At 45.7% G+C, this 22,735-nt stretch overlaps 1 protein-coding gene across 6 annotated transcripts in view; it reads left to right on the forward strand.

The window, feature by feature from the left end:
- Positions 1-22,735, forward strand: part of UNK (unk zinc finger) — an 88,567-nt gene that overhangs the window by 18,449 nt on the left and 47,383 nt on the right. For 5 of the 6 annotated variants that reach the window (XM_075903649.2, XM_075903647.2, XM_075903648.2 and 2 more), the window contains exon 2: positions 21,106-21,315. In XM_075903649.2, coding sequence (XP_075759764.1) covers positions 21,106-21,315 — 210 coding nt within the window. Of the gene's footprint in view, positions 1-8,182; positions 8,834-21,105; positions 21,316-22,735 lie in introns of those variants that run through there. The other variant, XM_089771937.1, reaches the window with a different exon arrangement.

Below are 22,735 nucleotides of genomic sequence, written 5' to 3' on the forward strand. Positions count from 1 at the left end.
GGAGTCCAAAAATAGATTTTCTTGCATGCCTGTAACTCTGTTTCAGCGTGATCGTTGTGTGTAATGTCTCCCTGCCAACACATCCCCTCACCAATTAAGAACTAATATGCCTGTTGCAGTGAGGTCACAGAGGAATATGGGAAAGAAAATAGTGATGCTGTATTCATGAGCAGTAGAAATTGAAGAGGAAGATTGGCAAAATTGTCACAGGACTTTCCCTCAAATCATGATGAAAGCCAGCAAGATTTCTTGTTAAAAACTTATTGTCATTTTGCTTTCAGTTCTGTTTGCCCTTTGCCTCTATTTTAATATCAGTTGTACTATAAAAACACTTGGTTTCAAACCAAGGTAAATTGCACAAATGCAAGTCACTTTTTATGCTGTGCTCTTCGTGCTAGTCCACAATAGAAGTCTTCCCAATATAACTTAATTTATGCAAAAAAAAACCCTATGTTGCTGAGTGCTCTCTAGCTGACAATGCTGTGTATCTCATTCTTGTCCTAATTTTTGTAGACAGTGTCTTAGCAAGGATTAGTCAAATAATTATCTAATGGCCAGGCTTTCTCTCCGGTATCATAATATGGTAGACTACCCAGCCACTGTTCACTAGTATTCTGTTCCCTAGTGTCTCTACAGGTGCTGAAATAATTTGTATTAGGAGTATAGGAGGACTGAGATTTGAGAGGAGCTTCTTTGGTGTGGGGGAGGAGGGGGCCAGAAACTGAAATGATTTGGAAGGTGAGGGTTGGGGGTGCATGAAAGGAAGGCAGGGTTTGGGTGTTTTATGATGTCGGAAGGAGAAGAGTTTGGAAAGGCTGTTTGCTTGTTTCTGACTTCCCGATTTCTCCTACTCTTTTCACTTCAGTCTTCCTGATTCCCTCCCCAACACAGAGCCATTTGGCACATCTTCCCTTCTTCATGGTCTTCTCCAAAGCACTTTGAAATTAGTGGGAGTCTTTCTGTTGATGTCAAAGGACTTTGGACCAGACCTTTAATGAGGAATGTAGGGCTTAGCTGCCTTGATGTGCTACCAGCCCACTTTCTCGATTTGAGATCACTTCACCAGGCTTTGGCATGCTTCATTTGTTACTCCCAGTGCATGCATGATTTACTATAGCATTTGGCAAGCAGTGCATGGCACTAAGATAGCTGAATCTTGTAATGTAAGGAGTGGGATATTGTATAGTGCAGAGAGGCACATGGCCAAAGAGCAGAAGAGCGTGGCCTGTTAGCAGATAATAATGAAAGTGGGACAAAGCCCAAGTTTCAGTATAATCAATCATGGCACTGTAAACAAAATCAATTCTTCTCCAGTAAAGGGGGACACTAGGTCACCCTGCAGTGGCAGATGAAAGTTACAAATTAACGATAAAACAAAACAAACACCAGGTTTACGATAAAAAGTTAGGTCAACCCAGCTATGTCACTCAGGGGAATGTCATACCCAAGAGCAATGTAGTTAAGCCGTCCTAATGTCAGGTGTAGACGGCTCAACATCAATGGGAGAATTTTTCCAATCACCCTAGCTACTGCCTTTCTGGATGGTGGATTAACTACAGCAAGGGAAGAATCCCTTGCTTTGCTGTAATATGAGTTCCCTGAAACACCACAGTGGAGCAGCTGCAGTAGCAGTTTAAAGCCACTTCTATACTTATGTACCAGAGATCAATTTTCTAGCATTTGATTTAGTGGCTCTAGTGAAGACCCGCTAAATTGAATGCTGAGGTCATCTCTAGTCAGCACCAGCACTCCTCACAGTGTAATTCCTCGCAACTTTCCACTGTGAAGATGGCACCAAGCTTGGCTTAAGGTATGTCGACTTCAGCTACATTATTTGCATAGCTGGGGTTGCACACCTTAAGCCAACTTTCTGAGTCTAGTATAGACCTGGCTTAAGTATAGACATAGCCAAAGTCAATTTGTCTTGTAGCGTTCTTCCTTGAAGTTATTTCAAATGAATGGGAGTACCCTGCCCCACTGGATGTTTCTGATAAGAATTCTTTGTTGTTAAGAATATTAGCAACAAAATAGTTAATATGGATACTTAAATTTGACAATTGGGCTTTAGACATAATGGTATGTTGAGAGGAATGTGTCATCCTTCTTTGACACAATAAGGCTGTGTCTACACTGGCCACATAACCCGTAATAGGTATGGAAATGAGAGAAGTCAGAATAGGGAAATGCGCGGGGGATTTAAATATCCCCCGCGGGATTTAAATAAACATGGCCGCCGCTTTTTTCCGGCTTGGGGAAAAGCCGGAAAAGAGCGTCCAGACTGGCGCGATCCTCCGGAATAAAGCCCTATTCCGGAGGATCTCTTATTCCTACTTGCAAGTAGGAATAAGAGATCCTCTGGAATAGGGCTTTATTCCGGAGGATCGCGCCAGTCTGGACGCTCTTTTCCGGCTTTTCCCCAAGCCGGAAAAAAGCGGCGGCCATGTTTATTTAAATCCCGCGGGGGATATTTAAATCCCCCGCGCATTTCCCTATTCTGACTTCTCTCATTTCCATAGCTATTACGGGTTATGTGGCCAGTGTAGACACAGCCTAACACTTTGGATACATCTACACAGTAGTGTTATTTCAGAATAACTGACATTATTCCAAAATAACATAGTCTGTGTCTACACTACAAGCAGTTATTTCGACATAATGTTTAAACAATGTCAAGCTGGAGGACTTCTAACTACAACTCCTGTAACCCTCATTTTACAAGGAATAAGGGAAGTCAGAGGAAGAGTGCTCTTTCTCGGACCAAAAGCCAAAATAAGGTTTTTTTTACTTAAGCTATGCAAGTGATATAGCTCAAGTTACATAGCTTATTGTGTCTTTAGCTCTGCTGTGTAGATGTGCCCTTTCTGGTTACATCATGAAGCTATCATTACAATCAGACTAAAAGTGTAATTTTGTTTCAAATGAAAGCTTATATTGTGCAGAAAACATTGGGGATACAAAAAACTGTAAGAAGCCATTAAATTTTATAAATATTTTGAAATTCGGCACACATGATTTTCTTGTGACCAGATCAGAGTAACGGGAAGTAAGATCTAGTAAGGTACAATAAAATAAGATTCAGTCGATTCCTGTTGGATTGCCATCACCATATTGCCACCCACCAAACCGCTTGGTTTGAAATATCAACACTTTCCTGACACTGATGTTAAATTTCTAGTTAAACTTCCTTTGAAGGAGCAGTGATGGCCACCTTTCTAAAAGCAAAATTTTGGTTGAAGATCAATCTTGTTATCCTTGCCCTTGAAAGATCTCTTTGCTATAGGATGATCCAGGTACCTGAATTATCTCCACCATCAGCCCTATTTTGTAGTGGCTCCATGTAGCGTTGACCTATCAGTAGGATCTGTTTGTCCACCCTGAGAATATTTCTCATTTCTGTAGTGACTGTCATGTGAGGAACTCAGCATGCTTTAAAAACATCAAGCCTCACAACAATTTTATGAGCTAGGAAAGTGTCCCCATATACGGATGGGGAAACTGAGACATACAAACTAAAGTCTAAATTTTCAAAAATGTCCATTAATCTTTGATACCTACATTTGTTGGTGACCAGATTGAGATTGCTTTGACCTGATGTTTCATTTTAGGGAAGATGTGAACAAATTAGAGAAGGTCCAGAGAAAAGCAACAAAACTGATTAAAGGTCTAGAAAACATGACCTATGAGAGAAGACTGAACAAATTGGGATTATTAAGCCTGGAAAAGAGAAGACTGAGAGGGGACATCATAGCTTTCAAGTACCTAAAAAGGTGTTACAAGGAGAAGGGAGAAAAATGATTCTCTTTAACCTCTCATGATAGGACAAGAAGCAATGGGCTAAAATTGCACTTAGGTTGGACATTAAGAAAAATGTCCTAACTGTCCGGGTGTTTAAACACTGGAATAAATTGCTTAGGGAGGTTGTGAAACCTCCATCATTGGAGAATTTTAAGAAAAGGTTAGATAAACACCTGTTAGGGATGGTCTAAAACATGGGTTCCCAAACTGGGGGGCGTGAAGAAATTCTGGGGGTGGGGTGCGGTGCGAGGCAACCCAGACCACCCCATCAATTCTCCCCCTCTCCCCAAGTTTTGCTGCTATTTTTGTTTCTTGTCCCCAGTCAGTTCCTTTTTTTTTCTTCCCCTCAACAAGTTTTGCTGCTATTTTTTGGGGGAGGAGCAAGTGAGGGTTTCTCAAAAATCAAAAAGGGTGTGTGATGCTGAAAAGTTTGGGAATCACTGGTCTAAATGGTGCTTGTCCTATCATTTGTGGAAGGGACAGGACTTGACCTCTCAAGAGTCCTTCTAGTTCTATTATACTATGTAGAATAGTGATAGAAATGTAGCCGTGTTAGTCTGGGGTAGCTGAAGCAAAATACAGGACTATGTAGCACTTTAAAGACTAACAAGATGGTTTATTAGATGATGAGCTTTCGTGGGCCAGACCCACTTCCTCAGATCAAATAGTGGAAGAAAATAGTCACAACCATGTATACCAAAGGATACAATTAAAAAAAATGAACACATATGAAAAGGACAAATCACATTTCAGAGCGGGGGGGGGGGGGGAAGGAAGGAAGGTAAGTGTCTGTGAATTGATGATATTAGAGGTGGGGAGAGTGGGATGTTTTGAGCTAATGGTATTAGAGGTGATAATTGGGGAAGCTATCTTGGTAATGGGTAAGATAGTTTGAGTGTTTGTTCATTCCTTCTCAGAGAGTGTTGAATTTTAACATGAATGACAGTTCAGAGGATTCCCTTTCAAGTGCAGATGTAAAAGGTCTTTGTAGCAGAATGCAGGTGGTTAAGTCATTGAGAGAGTGTCTTTTCTGGTTAAAATGGCAAGAAACTGTTTTCTCTTTGTGATCTTGTCTGATATCTGTTTTGTGGGCATTAATCCTTTGGCGAAGTGTCTGAGATGTTTGTCCAATGTACATAGCAGACGGACACTTTCGGCACATGATAGCATAAATTATATTTCTGGATGCGCAGGAATATGTGTTCTTGATCTTATAACTCACTTGGGCTATGTCTAGACTGCAAGCCTCTTTCGAAAGAGCCTCTTTCGAAAGAGAGCGTCTAGACTGCACGCGGAACTTTCGAAAGAGCAAGCCGCTTTTTCGAAAGAAAGCACCCAGTGAGTCTGGATGCTCTCTTTCGAAGAAGCCCTATTTACATTCAAGAACGCCTTCTTTCGAAAGAAGCACTTTCGAAAGAAGGCGTTCTTCCTCGTGAAATGAGGTTTACCGCCGTTGAAAGAAAAGCCGCGTTCTTTCGATTTAATTTCGAAAGAACGCGGCTGCAGTCTAGACGTAGGTGAAGTTTTTTCGGAAAAAGGCTACTTTTCCCGAAAAAACCCCTGAGTCTGGACACAGCCTTGGTTAGGTCCAATAATGGAATCAGCAGAATGAATATGTGGACAAAGCTGGCAACGGGGTTTGTTGCAAGGGAAGGTACCAGGGTTGGTATTAGTGTGGTATGTCTTGTGGTTGTTGCTATTATACTATGTGGAATTCTAGCCTTTTAAGGATATTTTCCTGTCTCCACACCTGAAGATTCTTCTGGGTCCCCTACTTCCATGCTCTGCCCACTTAAATGCTTTTGGCCCACTCCTGCAAATACTTAACATGTACAACTTTCCCTACATGTGTAGTCCCATAAACTTAATTATATTCTGGAAATACATGTGTATCTGATGAAGTGGGTCTTTACATAAGAACGGCCATACTAGTTCAGACCAAAGGTCCATCTAGCCCAGTAGCCTGTCTGCCGACAGTGGCCAACACCAGGTGCCCCGGAGAGGGTGGACCGAAGACAATGATCAAGCGATTTGTCTCCTGTCATCTTTCTCCAGCCTCTGACAAACAGAGGCCAGCGACACCATTTCTATCCCCTGGTTAATAGCCTTTTATGGACCTAACCTCCATGAAATTATCTAGCTTCTCTTTAAACTCTGTTATAGTCCTAGCCTTCACAGCCTCCTCTGGCAAGGAGTTCCACAGGTTGACTACATGCTGTGTGATGAAAAACTTTCTTTTATTAGTTTTAAACCTGCTACTCATTAATTTCATTTGGTGTCCTCTAGTTCTTCTATTATGGGAACTAATAAATAATATTTATTATTATTAATAGTCTTTGCCCACAAAAGCAATAAGGTGCCACAGAACTTCAAGTTCTTTATGCAGATTCAGACTAACACAGCTACCCGTCTGATACATGTCAAAATTTTCCCCCAGAATATTTTGTTGAAGTGGAAAGGAAAATCTTGCATGGGGAAAAGTAATGAAGCTTGCAATTTTTTACGTTTAGGATTAGTATTCATTTTTGTAAATGCAGAAAATGTCTATCTTTTTAAGTTGTGCAGGTACAGTCATCTTAAACAGATTAATTCAATCTTTCAGGATACATATTTGACTGGGATTGAAGGTGTAATGTTATGTTAGTAGCATTTTGAATGGATATGAGCAGGTTAAGATTGTATTTGTCAAGGCTAGAAAAAAAGGTAGTGTCGTAATCGAGACATGATATGGCAGGAGCATAGATGAGGGTTTTAGTTGTGTGGCTGCATAGGAAAGGTTGTCTCTTTGAGATGTTATGCAGAAAGAACTAGCAAGATTCGGATCTAGCCTAGATGTAAGGAACTCAAGCTATAGATGAGACCTGGTTATAGGCTAGAGTAGTGTTGTCCACAGAGGTAGAAGAAAAGAGAGAAGGGGAAGGACTTGGGGAAAAGATTAAGAGCTTTGTTTTACTCATGTTGAGTTTGAACTGATGACTAGACACCCATGAGAGAGAGAGAGAGATTTCAGTTGGGACAAGAGACAGGCCTTGACTATAGTGATAGATCTGAGTGTTTCTACTACATCTGTTAACCCAAAAAGTCTGCGAGATTGCACTTCAAAGTTGGGAACATATCTCACTCCTCCTCTATACTAGATTATGCACCAAGATTGCGCAACTGTTTTAAAATTTCTATAAAATAATTTGTTATGGAATCAGTAGTCCCCTGATATGGTTAAAACACACCAGCCTGGCAATGTGGGTAGTACTGAATTGTGCCAAGAAGAGGTTTTAGAACAATTCAGACACACATTTGAATTTGGTTAAATTTTCTCTCTATGCAAATATTTAATTATAACCTTACATACCGTGTCACTCAAAAATCTTGCTTTTTATTTATTTGAAATGTTCAGTAACTAGGTAACATCCCCTGATGTAATTGATCTCGTAGACAAGACAGGGTCATGCTAACTCAGTGATTTGCCATTAGAAAATGAATGAAATAGTATATAAACTGAGTTTAGAAAGCATGTTCTAGTCTACACAAAAACAAAACTAAAACATGATTTCCAAGTTCATTTTAAACATCATGGACTCGTCTACACTGGCCCCTTTTCCGGAAGGGGCATGTTAATTTCACCTATTGTAGTAGGGAAATCCGCGGGGGATTTAAATATCCCCCGCGGCATTTAAATAAAAATGTCCGCCGCTTTTTTCCGGCTTTTAAAAAAGCCGGAAAAGAGCGTCTACACTGGCCCCGATCCTCCGGAAAAAGCGCCCTTTTCCGGAGGCTCTTATTCCTACTTCAGAGCAACTCTGCCTCGGGCTTCCTGTAGTCAGCGCTGGTCAGTTTCAGCAGCAGCTGACTTGGGGACGCATGGGGCAGAGCAGCTGGGGTGCTGCCGGGTTGGTCCAGTAGTGCCCAGAGCGGCGCTGCGGGACCAACCGGCAGCGGCCCAGCTGCTCTGCCCCAGGGTCCACAACAAAAGCCTGGTCTGCTGGGGAGGGGGGGGCGCACTGGCTGCGCCCTCCCCCCCCCCCCCAGCAGACCAGGGACACAGGGAGCAAAGCCGCAGCAAAGCCTCAGAGGTGCGGCACCCCACCGCTGCTGCGACTTTGCTCCTGGTGCCCCTGGTCTGCTGGGGACCATCTCCAGCAGACCAGGGACACCGGGAGCAAAGCCGCAGCCATGGCGGGGTCCCGCGCCTCTGAGGCTTTGCCAGAGCAAAGCCTCAGAGACGCGAGACCCCTCCGCCTCCCCGGCTTTGCTCCAGGTGTCCCTGGTCTGCTGGAGACGGTCCCCAGCAGACCAGGGGCACCCGGAGCAGCTTTTCTCGCCCCGGAGGTCGAGGTGGCGAGACCACTGCGCTCTGGGCTGTCCCGCTGCCTGCGAGCTCCGGGGCGAGAAAGCCCCGTTCGTAAGTGCGGATCTGACATAAGTCGGATCCGCGTAACTCGGGGACTGCCTGTAATCTAAAAAGACATACAAAAGACATATGAAAGGGACAGCACAGATAATGCGAACAAAGTGGATGTCTTATGTGTTTCTTGATTGATTGTTTAGAGATCGTTTATGTGTAAAATGGGGTTAATAATGCTTTCCTACAGCACAGGAGTTTTGTAAAGTTTCTTGGGATCATTGGATCGGATATGAAAAGTGCAAAGTATCACTACTAAATTTTCTCTTCCGGCCTGAGAGCATCAGATGGCTGACCCTGTACTAACTAAACATTAGTTTGATCACCTGTTCTTAAATTTAGGGGTTTTTAAAGTTAGGGATCATTCCAGAAATTCCTTCTCTGCTGTGCTGAGAAGTTACTGGAGAATATTCTGATAAAATGAGGGCTTGTTTTGACATAATATTCTTTCTGCAAAGATCTTCAACAGAGACAAAGAGCGCTGTAATAACTCTGCTTTCTGAGCTATTCCATCATGGACTAATGTGATCATGTGCATCTCCTCTGCAGCCCAAGAACATGTTAGAATACCTGCTGTTCAGAATATCTTTTCAAGCACCTCAAAACAAAGTGGATGTTTCCTTCTGGGCTGTTTGAAAGGTCTGTTTTTCATATTTACCTAGTGGAACCAGATCTTGTGTCATGGATCAGAACAGTGCATAGCTCTAGGGAGAATTTACCTTGCATTGTGGAGAATTTTTAATATTCCACTGCTCTGAAAAAAACCCAGGCTTTGCATTTGCACCAAAATCAGTGAATGAAAGTCTTGGAATTTCTGTCAACCCTCATTTAGCTCATTGAGCTATGTCAGACAAGTGTTTATATACATTTGATGCATTGATATGGAGCTCAGTGGTACCTTTTTCAAGGCTTGCTTTGAAAGTGAGAGATCATTTATTTAATAGACAACATTAAAGAATGAGTTTCCAATGAAGTCTGTTAGGTGTTAAACAATTTTCTTGTGAACCATTTACTTATGTAATTATATCTCATTTACATGATAATAAGTGCATCTCCAGGGAACTTAGCCAATCATAAAATGCAATTAATTTTGAACTGGATTTCAGCAACAGCTGACACTCCAGAGGCTGAGTTCCCTAGTCAGCATATGCATTTTTTAACTTCCCTGCAAAGTTAAAGCTGTCGAAATTCTTCTTCTCCAGCTGTTCCAGTCTTTATTTTAAAACAATATCAGTGCTCATATTCAAGCTAGCTGACATCTAGAAGGCAGGAGTCCTGGGGCCTACTATTGCAAGATGCTCAGCTCCCTCAACTCGCGTTAATTTCAATGGGAATTGAGACAGTACAGCACATTTCAGAAAGGTCATCTCAGGAACACTGATGGGAACGTGACACTGGCAGCTCCAGTCATCACCGCTGACCAGTCCCGGTTGGCATGGGACAGGCAGGCTCCCTCCCATACTCTACACGGCTCTTGAGAATCAGCTTGCATGTGCTTCAGGCTCCTATGGGTAGGGGTAGCCACAGGGGCTCTGCAGACTGCCCCTGCTCCAAGTGCTGGCTCTGCAGCTCCCGCTGATCAGGAACTACGGCCAGTGGGAGCTGTGGGGTTGGTGCTTGTGGGCAGGGGCAGCACGTAGAGCCTCTTTAGTCACTGTTCCATCTAGGAACTGAAAGGACATGATACTTCTCCCCAGCAGCTGCCTGCATCCCAAATCTCTTCCCACATCCTAATCTCCTGTCTCAGCCCTGAGCCCTCTCCCACACCTAAACTTCTTCCCAGGGCTAGGTAGAGGTGTAAGATGTAAATAGTTAACCAATAAACATCAGCTTATTGGTTTCTTTTACAGTTACACTCTTCACCTTCAGGGAGCCAGCTGTGCCCCATGCTGTAGGCTCTGCAATATAAAGCTTATACTGCAGAGCTTGCAGTACAGTCAGCTCCCCGGAAGTGCGACTGGAAGCTGGAAGCTGGCCCCGCTTCCAGGGAGCCGACTGCCATCCCATGCTACAGGCTCTGTATCAGAGCTCCCAGTGCGGGGTGCCAGCTGGCTCCCCAGACATGGGTCCAGCAACTGGAGCCAGTGCACGCCAGGGACCTGGCTCCCAGCACATACTGTCTGTCAGCCCTGATCCAGTGGAGCCAGCTGCAATGTGGAGCCTGTAGTGCATGTAACCATGTAAGCATTAGGATTTTTAATGATTACCTGGTTATTTTTAACTTTCTTACATCCCTAGATCCAGCCACCGCATGCTCTCCCACACCCCAGACCACTGCACCAGCCCTGAGACCCCATCCACAACCAGACTCCATCCCAGAGCCTGCACCACGAGCTCTCTCCCACAGTCCAGCCTCTTGCCCCAGCACCCCCTATAGTCCGAACTCCTCAACCCCTGCTACGGATGTAAAATCCCATTTCAAACGTTAACCAGTTAAACAATATGGTTAACCCTCCACCTGTGGTGTGTTGCAATGGAACTGGCCAGGATGGAGCAGCTTCCGCTAGGGATGTTAAATTTAGTTTAATCAACTAATCAACAGATTTTCCATTGACTAGGAAAATCGTAGAATACTAGAACTGGAAGGGACCTCGAGAGGTTATCAAGTCCAGTCCCCTGCCCTCATGGCAGGACCCAGTACTGTCTAGACCATCCCTGATAGACATTTATCTAACATACTCTTAAATATCTCCACAGATGGAGATTCCACAACCTCCCTAGGCAATTTATTCCAGTGTTTAACCATCCTGACAGGAAGTTTTTCCTAATGTCCAACCTAAACCTCCCTTGCTGTGGTTTAAGCCCATTGTTTCTTGTTCTATCCTCAGAGGCCAAGAAGAACATTTTTTTTTCTCCCTCCTCCTTCTGACACCCTTTTAGATACCTGAAAACGCTATCATGTCCCCTCTCAATCTTCTCTTTTCCAAACTAAACAAGCCCAATTCTTTCATGCTTCCTTCATAAGTCATGTTTTCTAGACCTTGAATCATTCTTGTTGCTCTTCTCTGGACCCTCTCCAGTTTCTCCACATCTTTCTTGAAATGTGGTGCCTAAAACTAGACACAGTACTCCAACTGAGGCCTAATCAGTGCAGAGTAGAGCAGAAGAATGGCTTCTTGTGTCTTGCTCATAACATACCTGTTAATGCATCCTAGAATCATGTTTGCTTTTTTTTGCAACAGCATCACACTGTTGACTCGTATTCAGCTTGTGGTCCACTATAACCACTAGATCCCTTTCTCCCATACTCCTTCCTAGACAGTCGCTTTCCATTCTGTATTTGTGAAACTGATTGTTCCTTCCTAAGTGGAGCACTTTACATTTGTCTATATTAAACTTCATCCTGTTTACCTCAGACCATTTCTCCAGTTTGTCCGGATCGTTTTGAACTGTAGCAAGGGAGGTTTAGGTTGGACATTAGGAAAAAGTTCCTTACTGTCAGGGTAGGCAAACATTGGAATAAATTGTGCAGGGATGTTGTGGAATCTCCATCTCTGGAGATATTTAAGAGTAGGTTAGATAAATGTCTACCAGGGATGGTCTAGACCCGTGGTCACCAACAGGTCGATCACGATCGACTGGTCAATCGCAAGACCGTGACCAGTTGATCACGAGGCGACCGCCCGCCCCCCTGCCCATTTTCCACCCACCCCAGAGAAGCCCCAATACTTACCTCCAGCGAAAATGGAGATAGTGCCGGCTTCTCGCGAGTGGATGGAAGTCCCGCAGCTTAGCACCACTTCCGGGAGTTCCGGAAGAGACAGGGGAGATTCCAGAAGACTGGAAAAGGGCAAATATTGTGCCCATCTATAAAAAGGGGAATAAGAACAACCCAGGAAACTACAGACCGGTCAGTTTAACGTCTGTCCCAGGGAAGATAATGGAGCAGGTAATTAAGGAAATCATATGCAAACACTTGGAAGGTAATAAAGTGATAGGGAATAGCCAGCATGGGTTTGTGAAGAACAAGTCATGCCAAACTAAACTGATAGCTTTCTTTGATAAGATAACGAGCCTTGTGGATAAGGGAGAAGCGGTGGATGTCATATACCTAGACTTTAGTAAGGCATTTGATACGGTCTCGCATGATATTCTTATTGATAAACTAGGCAAATATAACTTAGATAGGGCCATGATAAGGTGGGTGCATAATTGGCTGGATAACCGTAGTCAGAGAGTTGTTGTTAACGGTTCTAAATCCTGCTGGAAAGGGATAACAAGTGGAGTTCCTCAAGGGTCTGTTTTGGGTCCCGTACTGTTCAATATCTTCATCAATGATGTAGATATTGGGATAGAGAGTACGCTTATTAAGTTTGCAGATGATACCAAACTGGGTGGGGTTGCAACTTCTTTGGAGGATAGGGACATAATTCAAAATGACCTTAGCAAGTTAGAGAAATGGTCAGAGGTAAACAGGATGAGGTTTAATAAAGAGAAATGCAAAGTGCTCCACTTAGGAAGGAACAATCAGTTCCATACCTACAAGATGGGAAGCGACTGTTTAGGAAGGAGCATGGCGGAAAGGGATCTAGGGGTCATAGTGGACCACAAGTTGAATATGAGTCAACAGTGTGATGCTGTTGCAAAAAAAGCAAATATGATTCTAGGTTGTATCAACAGGTGTGTTGTAAGCAAAACTCGTGAAGTCATTCTGCTGCTCTACTCTGCACTAGTTAGGCCTCAGCTGGAGTACTGTGTCCAGTTCTGGGCGCCACATTTCAAGAAAGATGTGGAGAAATTGGAAAGGGTGCAGAGAAGAGCGACAAGAATGATTAAAGGTCTAGAGAACATGACCTATGAAGCCAGGCTTCATGAACTGGGCTTGTTTAGTTTGGAAAAAAGAAGATTAAGGGGGGACATGATAGCGGTTTTCAAATATCTAAAAGGGTGTCACAAGGAGGAAGGAGAAAATTTGTTCCTCTTGGTTTCTGAGGACAGGACAAGGAGTAATGGGCTTAAAGTGCAGCAGGGGAGGTTTAGATTGGACATTAGGAAAAAATTCCTAACTGTCAGGGTGGTCAAATATTGGAATAAATTGCCAAGGGAGGTGGTGGAATCTCCCTCTCTGGAGATATTTAAGAACAAGTTAGATAGACATCTGTCAGGGATGGTCTAGACAGAGCTTGGTCCTGCCTTGAGGGCGGGGGGCTGGACTCGATGACCTCTCGAGGTCCCTTCCAGTCCTATGATTCTATGATTCTAAGTGCGCTGGCTGCTTTGCCATTTGCGCTGTGGGAGGGGGCCCTGGCTCCTGAAAAAGAGCATGGTGATTTCCCTGCAGTGGCACAGGAGGCGTGAGTTGTCCCCGGGGCAGGTGCACACAGGGTTTCCCTGCACTGCAGGGGGGGGGGGGGGTATTTTGGCCCCAGGGCAGGGGTGCGCTGGGTTTTCCCGCGCCTTGGGGAGGGGCATGTGTGTTTTGGCCCCAGGGCAGGCACGCATGAGGAGGGGAGGGGGCGTGTTTCAGCCTGGGGCAGGCACGCGCGGGGTTTTCCTGTGCTGGGGGATGGGTGTTGGCTCCAGGGCAGGCACGCACGGGGGTTTCGGCCCCGGGGCAGGCGCTCGTGGGGGGGGTTGCCCCCGAGAGGTCGCCTGAGTGGGCTTCCCTGCTCGGTGGGGGAGCGGGGGAGGAGGGTCAGGCCCGGCAGAGGTGCGCAATGGGGCTTCCTTCTTTTGGTGGGGGGGAGGAGGGTCGGCTCTGGAGGGTCGGCCCTGGAGGGAGCGCAGGATGGAGGCTTCCCTCTGACTGGTGTAGGGGACTCCCTGCCCCCAAACCTTGTTCCCTCTCCGCTGCCCCCAAACCTGTCCCCCACCCTCCTGCTCCCCTGTTCCCTCTCCCCTGTTTCCCTCCCTCTGCAGAAACCTGCCCTCCTGGCACCCTTTCCCCTACTGCAGAAACCTGTCTCCCCCGCTCCCCTCTGCAGAAACCTGTCTCCCCCGCCAGCACCCTGGCCCCTGCTGCAGAAACCTGTCCTTCTGGCACCCTGCCCCCTCTCCCCTGCTGCCACTGGCACCCTGTTCCCTGCCCCAGAACGCACTAGCACCCCTCCCCAGTACTGTGTCCCCTGCTCCCAACTGACTTTTTTATGGGTCAGTGACCCCTGACTCAAGGCAGGTTCCCTGCCATTCTCATAAATAAAGACAATGCAGAAACTTTTTGTGTTTGACATAGTAGTTTATTTAAAAATGAAGCCTGGCCAACAAACCCCCAGTTGGGGCAAAGCCCCCATCTGGCCACAACCACTCCTGCACTCCCCCTTCCCCAGACTCTAGATCTGAGCCTATCATACACTGGAACCCCCTGCCCTGAGCCCCTCGCAAACCCCAACCCAAATTCTTGCACCCTCACATCCACAAGCCTGTGGCTTGCTTAGTACCCCATTCCTCCATCTGACCCCAACACTGCCCAGCCTGGAGCCCCCTCCCCAAGCCAGTGTCCTCTTCTCCACCTCCTCCTGCATCCAGATTTCCTCCCAGAGCTTGCACCTCTCACCTCTTCCCACACCCAAATCCCTCATTCCCACCCCAGGGTATGTCTATACTACAAAGTTAATTCGAACTAACGGATGTTAGTTCGAATTAACTTTGATAGGCGCTACACTAGCGCTCCGCTAGTTCGAACTTAATTCGAACTAGCGGAGTGCTTAGTTCGAACTACGTAAACCTCATTCTATGAGGACTAAGCCTAGTTCGAACTTACTAGTTCGAATTAAGGGGTGTGGCCACTCTGGCCAACACCAGGGAAACTCTATTGCCCCCCTCCCGGCCCTGGCCCCCTTAAAGGGGCATGGGCTGGCTACGGTGCCCGTGCCAGGTGCAAGCCTGCCAGCACCCAGCCAGCAGACCCTGCACCTGGCACGGCTCAAGCTAGCCACCCGATGCCCCCCCAGCCCTCCCCCTCTTCCTCGTCCATGACCTCTGCACTAGGCACAGGAAAGTGGCCGTCTAGGGCAGGAGAGCTGCCAGCCTGGCCACCCAGGAGCAGGTGTGCATGAAAATCAAGGTGGTCCACTGAGACTCCCGACCCTGACCCCTGAGCTTACAATGGCCGTACTGGGTCAGACCAAAGGTCCGTCTAGCCCAGTAGCCTGTCTGCCGACAGCGGCCAACCCTAGGAACCCTGGAGGGGATGGACCGAAGACAGTGACCAAGCCATTTGTCTCGTGCCATTCCTCTCCAGCCTTCCACAAACTTTGGGCAGGGACACCACTCCTACCCCCTGGCTAATACCACTCCATGGACCCAACCTCCATCACTTTATCTCACTTCTCTTTAAACTCTGTTCTAGTTCTAGCCTTCACAGCCTCCTGCAGCAAGGAGTTCTACAGGTTGACTCTTTCCTTTGTGAAGAACAACTTTCTGTTACTAGTTTGAAGCCTGCTACCCATTCCTTTCCTTTGGTGTCCTCTAGTCCTTCTATTATGGGAACTAATGAAGAACTTTTCTGTATGCACCCTCTCCACCCCACTCATGCTTTTATAGACCTCTATCCTATCCCCCCTCAGTCTCCTCTTTTCTAAACTGAAAAGTCCCAGTCTCTTTAGCTTCTCTTCATATGGGACCTGTTCCAAACCTCTGATCATTTTAGTTGCCCTCCCCTCTCTCACCCTCTCTCTTCCCCTCTCCCACCTCCTTTTCCCAGTCTCCCCGAGTTTTGTTCAATAAAGAGAGATTCTATTTTTGACCACATGTTTTCTTTATTTTGTACATCAGGAAGGGGGGCTAGGGAAGGGTAAGTGGAAGGAGGTGAGGGAGAAATGGGGTACGAGCCCCCGATGGGGAAGACTGGGCTGGCTCTGCGGGCTTCTGGGGGTGGAAGCTCTCCTGCAGCCCCCCCAATTGCCCCCTCTCCCCAGATGGCAGCCTGCGGCAAGTGCAGCCGGGCTGATGGCCGAGTGCTGTGATGTGCCGAGTGTGGGCACTCAGGGCACTCCAAGCCAGGACTGCTTTGCAAGCGGGGAACCCCTGAGAACTGTCTGTCCGGGGTGGGGGTCGGGTCCCTTTAAGCACAGCCCTCGGCTAGCCTGAGGCAGCAGCTCCACGCTCTAAGTCCTCATCTGATGCCCTGCTGGCACTGCTTCCGGCCATCCTTAACCCCGGTTCAGGGTCCACTTAATGTGGACATGCTAGTTAGAATTAGCAAAACGCTAATTCAAACTAGTTTTTTAGTCTGGATGCGTTAGTTCGAATTAGCTTAGTTCGAATTAACTAATTTGAACTAAGTTAGTTCGAATTAGCGCTGTAGTGTAGACATACCCCCAGAGCCAACACATCCTGTCTCAGCCCTGCAAGGGTCTGGCTAGACTGCAGGAGTTTTTCAGGATTCTGGAGATATCCCAGAAAAACTCTTCTGCATCCAGGGTTGCCTTTGTTCTTCCGCTTTTTTTAGTGGAAGAGCAAACATTCTCTTTCGGTCACCCCTATATTCCTCTTTCCACAAGGAATAAGGGGGCTTTCAAAAGGGGAAGTCTAGACAGGCCAAATGTTGGGAAAAAACCCTCCTACAGAAGAATTTTTTTTTTTTAAAGCAGTAGTATAAGGATTGGGGTTAGCAAGTGATGGAGAGGAGGAGAATGGAAGGGGCGAGGCTTCAAGGAAGGGGCAGGGCGGTAGATCTTGGCTTGGCCTGTCATTTAAAAAGTGATCTTGGGTGTAAAAAGGTTGGAGACCACTGGTCTAGACCATGGGTTCCCAAACTGGGGGGCATGCCCCCCTGGGGGGCATGAAGAAATTCTGCGGGGGGGGGAGCAAGGAGCCCCGGTCAGTTCTTTTCTTTTTTTTTGCTCAACAAGTTTTGCTACTATTTTTGGGAGGTAGGGGGGGATGTGAGGGTTTTTCAAAAATCAAGAAGGGGGGTGTGATGCCAAAAAGTTTGGGAACCACTCTAGACAGCATTTGGTCCTGCCATGAGGGTAGGGGACTGGACTCGGTGACCTCTCGAGGTCCTTTCCACTCCTAGTATTCTATGATTCTAAGCTGGGAATCTGCAGCGGGGTTAGCTCCTTCCCTGGAGGCTAATCCTGCTGTGTCTCTGCCTTTGAAATGTTTTAAGAGCTAGCAGGCTCTTAATACATTTAAAAGGCTGAAGCGCAGTGGGGTGGACTCAGCGCGAACCAGGACAGCTGATTCCCGGCTCATGCTGGGTCCCACCCCCTGCACTTCTGCTTTTTAAATGTATTGTGGCAGGGTCAGCCTCCCTCCTGAGACCCTGACCCCTGTTCCGTCCACTATCCCACCCTTGAAGGGTGGCAGCAGGGCTCTCACCTGCAGAGTTTTTATTCCTGGGCCTTTCTGGTCCTCAGCATAAAGGAGGGTGTATTGGGCTGAAGCCCTGGGCCAGTCACAGCTGACCAGGAAGCCCCGTGGGGTAGGGAGCCCTCCAACACTCCCTGCTTGACCCCTCACCTCGCCCTGTAGCCTTTAGCTGGGCTGATTGTTCCTCCTCTCAGAGTCTCCTTATCACTTGGTTGTCTGCTCCTGCTCGCTGTCCTAGGGACGGCTTTTAAAGAGGCCCTGTGGCAGCCTGGTTCAGCTCACCTGGCTGTTAGTTAATTTGCAGCTGCCTTGTCTCAGCTGCCGCTTTTCCCTTTTAACAGGCCTTTTGACCTTCCCTGTCACAGAATTAAAAGCTGGTAGGCTCTTAATGCATTGAAAAAGCAGAGGCGCAGCTTCTGGGACTGGGTGCCAGCCAGGAATTAGCTGATTCTCAGCCTGTGCCCGGTCCCTGGCACTACCTCCCTCCCCACCCACCTCCTCTGCCCCCTGTGGAAATGGTGTGGGGGGAACCGGCTTTTAAGCTAGCTCTTCCCAGTACCGGCTCCTGCTCCCCTGCTTGCAGCAAGGGTGGGGGGGGAGGGACTAGTTGACTATCTGATAAGATTTTGCTTATCGGAAGTCGACTAGTCACTTACATCCCTACTCCCCATCCATGGAGGGATGCTCCAGCCAGACTGGTCACTGGTTAAGCGGTTACCATTAAGCATCTTGACTGGTTGACCCGTTACCAATTTACATCCCTAGCCTGAGCCTGAAGCCCCTTTCTGCACCCTAAATGCCTCACTCCCAGTCCTACCCCAAAACCCTCACCCCCCACACTCTAAGCTTCTTGGCCTCAGTCTGGAACCCCTGTCCTGCACTCCAAACTCCTCATCCCTACCCCCACCCCAGAGCCTGCACCCCCCGCCAGAGCCATGAATTCCTGCACTCTCAAGCCCTGGGCCCCAGCCTAGAGCCCCTTCCTGTACCCCAAATACCTCATTCCCTTGCCTCTTACTCCTACCCAAAGCCCCTATTTCTGGCACACTAATCCCCTGCCCAGAGTGAGGGTGGTGAAGAGGATATGATGGAGGGATGGAGTGAACAGGGGTGGGGTGGGCAGGGGATGGGGCAAGGCTGTTCTCTTTTTTGCAATTAGAAAGTTGCCAGCTCTTTTGCTGAGGTGATTGTCACAGGCTTGTAGTGTGAGGTTGGACATGTTGCCGTACCTCTCTGCTGCAGTTTCCTCATCTGTAAAATGAGGATATTATTTCACCATTGTGAGGCATCTGGAAATCTGTGGATAAAAAGGGCTATATGTCACTATGTATTATTGTGAAAAGCTTTCTGGGTATTGGCATTTAAGTGGTCGTATTTACTTATCAAATTCTCTTAACTAGCATAATTGATTGTCCCAACCAGTATGAGCAGCCATCAGTAGACAGTCATTTTTCCCTAAGGCTTATTAGCATGGTACAGCAACTGGGCTTGATAAGCTAAAATTTACAAGTTTGATAAGGGTCCGTCCTTTACAAAGAGTAACTCTTCCTATAATGGCTTGAAACTGTGCTGGGAATAGCTATGTTAGAAAACCTTTCAAGCATGGTGCAGCCTTACTAGGCTGTTGTTTTTCAGCACACTTGTCGTGAACATTTTTGAGGCCTGGACCTCAGAGAGGCGGGCCATTTAAAAAACAAAACAGTGGTGGTAAACAAAATCAAGTCTGCAGCATAGTTTCTGAACATGATTTTGACATGCTTTATGACTATATGAGCATTATATAACTGTTAGATGTTAAAAGTCGCACTGCATCGCAAGGATGTTTAAAATGGTTTTGGATACGATAGCCTTAGAGACCAATTTTCAGAAGTATTGAACACTTACAACTCTAATAGAAGGCAATGGGATATGTGGGTGCTTACCTCACCTCTGAAAATCGGGTGTTAAATGTACATAGGGCTGAAATATTTGGAAGTGAATGACTGGGAAAGCCTTTCACCATTCTCAATTGAAAATCATTCTGTAGAAAACTTGACAGCAGGATTCTGGCCTTTGAAAATGAAAAACCTAGGGGAGGGGGTGATACATTTCTGAGGCTTCATTCTTAGGGTGGGGGAAAGGGTGTTTTTGAAATATGTTGGACTCCATATTTTCATGACTTTAAAAACACACCTTTCTCCTTGTACAGACACAGCCTGAGATTATTTTCTGCATCTTCAAGCATGTGGTGCATTCCTGTGTATTTAAAATCAACCTTAAAAAAGACAATAATTTGAGCGGGAAAGTACTTGACAAAGTTCAGTACTTTTTTTTATTTTCCTGCCTAACAGTAAATGTGAATCAATCATGTGATTCAGGATTTAATTGTTAGAGACACAAATGAGACCTACTGAGGGGTTTTTACACTTCCCTGTGAAGCATGTGATGTTGGCCATTGCCAGAGACAAGGTATTATGTGAGATCTCCTTAAGCCTGACCCACTAGGACAATTCTTATGTTCCTAATAAATTTAGCACATCTACTGAATTTCAACCAATATGGTATTTTGTAGTAATCTGTAACCAGACCCCAGTCAGATCACTGTCAAGGTAAACCATGTTTTAATCCTCTCCTTCTGTTTTTGAGATTCAGTTGTTGCTATGTCACCAACAGAGGCTCAGGACTTCTTTAGTTCTGAAAATAGAGGAGACATACAGATTTTAAAGGGATACTGTTAGATTGTTTTGAACTTAAACATATGTAGTCTTAAAGAAAAATCCAACAAAATAGCCCTTAAAACCCCCATAAAATGAATGTTTATATTGTTATTTTAAAATATCATCTGTGTTTTTACAGTCCAAATACTAAAACACTTTTCTAGCTGGGGCTTTATCTTGCTAAATGCAGAGCAGTCATATGTGATGCTGAGTGACTTCAACTCCATCAGACTTCAAAATGAGTTGAGGCTATTCAGCAGGGCTAGCTGTTTGTCGGACATATTCTTGGAGATTTCATCGCATGATGTAATCTTTAATTAAAGATTAATCTTTAATTCCTGGAGACTACAGGACAATCCTGAAGTGTTGGTGACCCTATCTCCGCATCTGCCAGGACTGAGTCCTTAATGAAAACGTGAAACTGACTATTTTTATTTTTCCTGTCCAAGCTTTAGGAAAAAGCAAAAAGTAACCGGCGAGGACAAATTTTAAGACATTAAACCAGTTTTTATGGTGTTTTTATTTAACCTGACTGTATCTCTTTAAGGGAAGAAAAATCTCTTCCCACTCACATCTTTCAGAGTTAAGAATTGGAATTAGATAGACATGTACTAAAAATACTGCTTGCTTCCTAAATATTTAACCAGTTCACTAAGCATTCAGACAGCCCTCTTTTAAATGATACCTAAAAATATAATAGGAAATTATTTGTTGATTGTAGCTACTTTTAGTGCCGATATTTGAATTCCATGTTTGAGTTGAGCCACCTGGAAACTGTCTTCCTGCAACAGAAACCAGCAGCTTTCAATCTGTTACTAAGAATTAAAGTGGGAGAGGGTGTGGGAAAGGCAGCATTTGATGGTTGCTCTGTACTTTTGCCTGGGTTCTGCTGAGTGAGTTGACATAGGCTATGACCAATCTCCTTGTCCTGACCTCTTTTTCCTTGATTTCTGCCTGCAGTTATCTGAAGGAGTTCCGCACGGAGCAGTGCCCCCTTTTTGTGCAGCACAAATGCACTCAGCACCGGCCCTATACTTGCTTCCACTGGCACTTTGTCAATCAACGTCGTCGCAGATCTATCCGCCGTCGGGATGGCACTTTTAACTATAGCCCTGACATTTACTGCACCAAATATGATGAGACCACAGGAATCTGCCCAGAAGGAGATGAGTAAGTAAAGTCTGCCCATGCCTGCTTCTGCCAGTCAGCTTTTGGGATCAATCCGTGTGTGTATTCCAACCAGAGTTTACAGAGACAAGACATTTCAGCAAAGCAGCTTTTTAACTTGATTATATAGAGTAACATAAGAACATATGTGAAAGCTACAGTAGCAACCTGTGTATTTCAACCCTAGTACAGGGAAACTACTAGGATTGAGGGAGTTCTGTCTCCATTATCTGTTCAGTCCTTGCATCTTTAGCAGAGTGTTGATAAGAACTGGACTGAGACTAGCCACCAGGCAAACACTAAATTATAGTTCATGATCATTTTTTTTGTGAGCTGGACTTGAACAGATGGCCAGCTTGTGAAATATTCTGTGAATTCTTACCTGTGTCCTGAGCCATCCAGCTTCAACTTTTAAAAGTATATAATTTAATTAATTTACCGATGCCAAATAACCATTCATACTTCAGAAGAGCCATAGGAGACAGACAAGATAGAGAAACACTGTAGAATGGTGTGTTTTTTCTCATCAATTTTTGGTAGACTCTATTGGAATAGAGAGATACTTTAGAACAGAGGAGGGCAAAATACAGCCTGTGGGCTAAATCCAGCTTGCCACACTGCCAGATCCAGCCCGTGGTACAGCGGGAGCCTGAGGCAGTCTCCTTGCCTTCTGCACCCCATACGCCGCTCAAAGCGGTCTGCTATGTTCTCTGCACACCATGCTCCTTCCTTCCCCCAACCCTCTGCTCCTCTCCTGCCCCCCTTCTTCCTAATCCAGCCCTGGGTCACAACCTCCTCTCAGATCCTGCACTCCCTCCTGCACCCCTATCCTCTGCCACAAGTCACAACCCCTTTCTTCACTCAAATTCCCTCCCAGGCCACACACCCCCTTTTGCATCCCAATTTTCTACCCAACCTCCATGCCAGACCCTGCACCTCCTCCATTAATATCATGGAAAAGTGTGGTCCTTGACCAAATTTTTGGCGTGCCCCCCTCATCAAAAATTATTGCCCACCACTGCTTGAGAAGATTATTGGTGCAGTGTGTTAAGGCATTTGTTAACTATGCAGGAGTAGGCATGGAGAATACTGAATCAGAGATAAGAGAAACTGTAGAGGAATAATAGCATATCTTGATTGATCAAAATATTGGCTGTAATTTGATTTATGTTTCATGGTGCCAAGATAAATAAATAAAGATTATACATGTCTGGAAAGTGGCAAATTCTGCTAATTGAATAAAGGATACAGTAGATGGAAGAGAATGAAACAGTCCACTAGACTTGTGTTGTCAGTTTCTATTCAGATTCTCTCTCATTAATACTAGATGGGCACTGGTTCATATTTGGCTCAGATAAGTAATGAATAAAGCCATCTTACTGCTCTTAGTTGTTCTATATCTTTGGATAGGTCCTGAAAGTAC

This window comes from Pelodiscus sinensis, chromosome 20 (genome assembly GCF_052426305.1).
Source record: "Pelodiscus sinensis isolate ZL-2025 chromosome 20, ASM5242630v1, whole genome shotgun sequence".
NCBI lineage: Eukaryota > Metazoa > Chordata > Testudines > Trionychidae > Pelodiscus > Pelodiscus sinensis.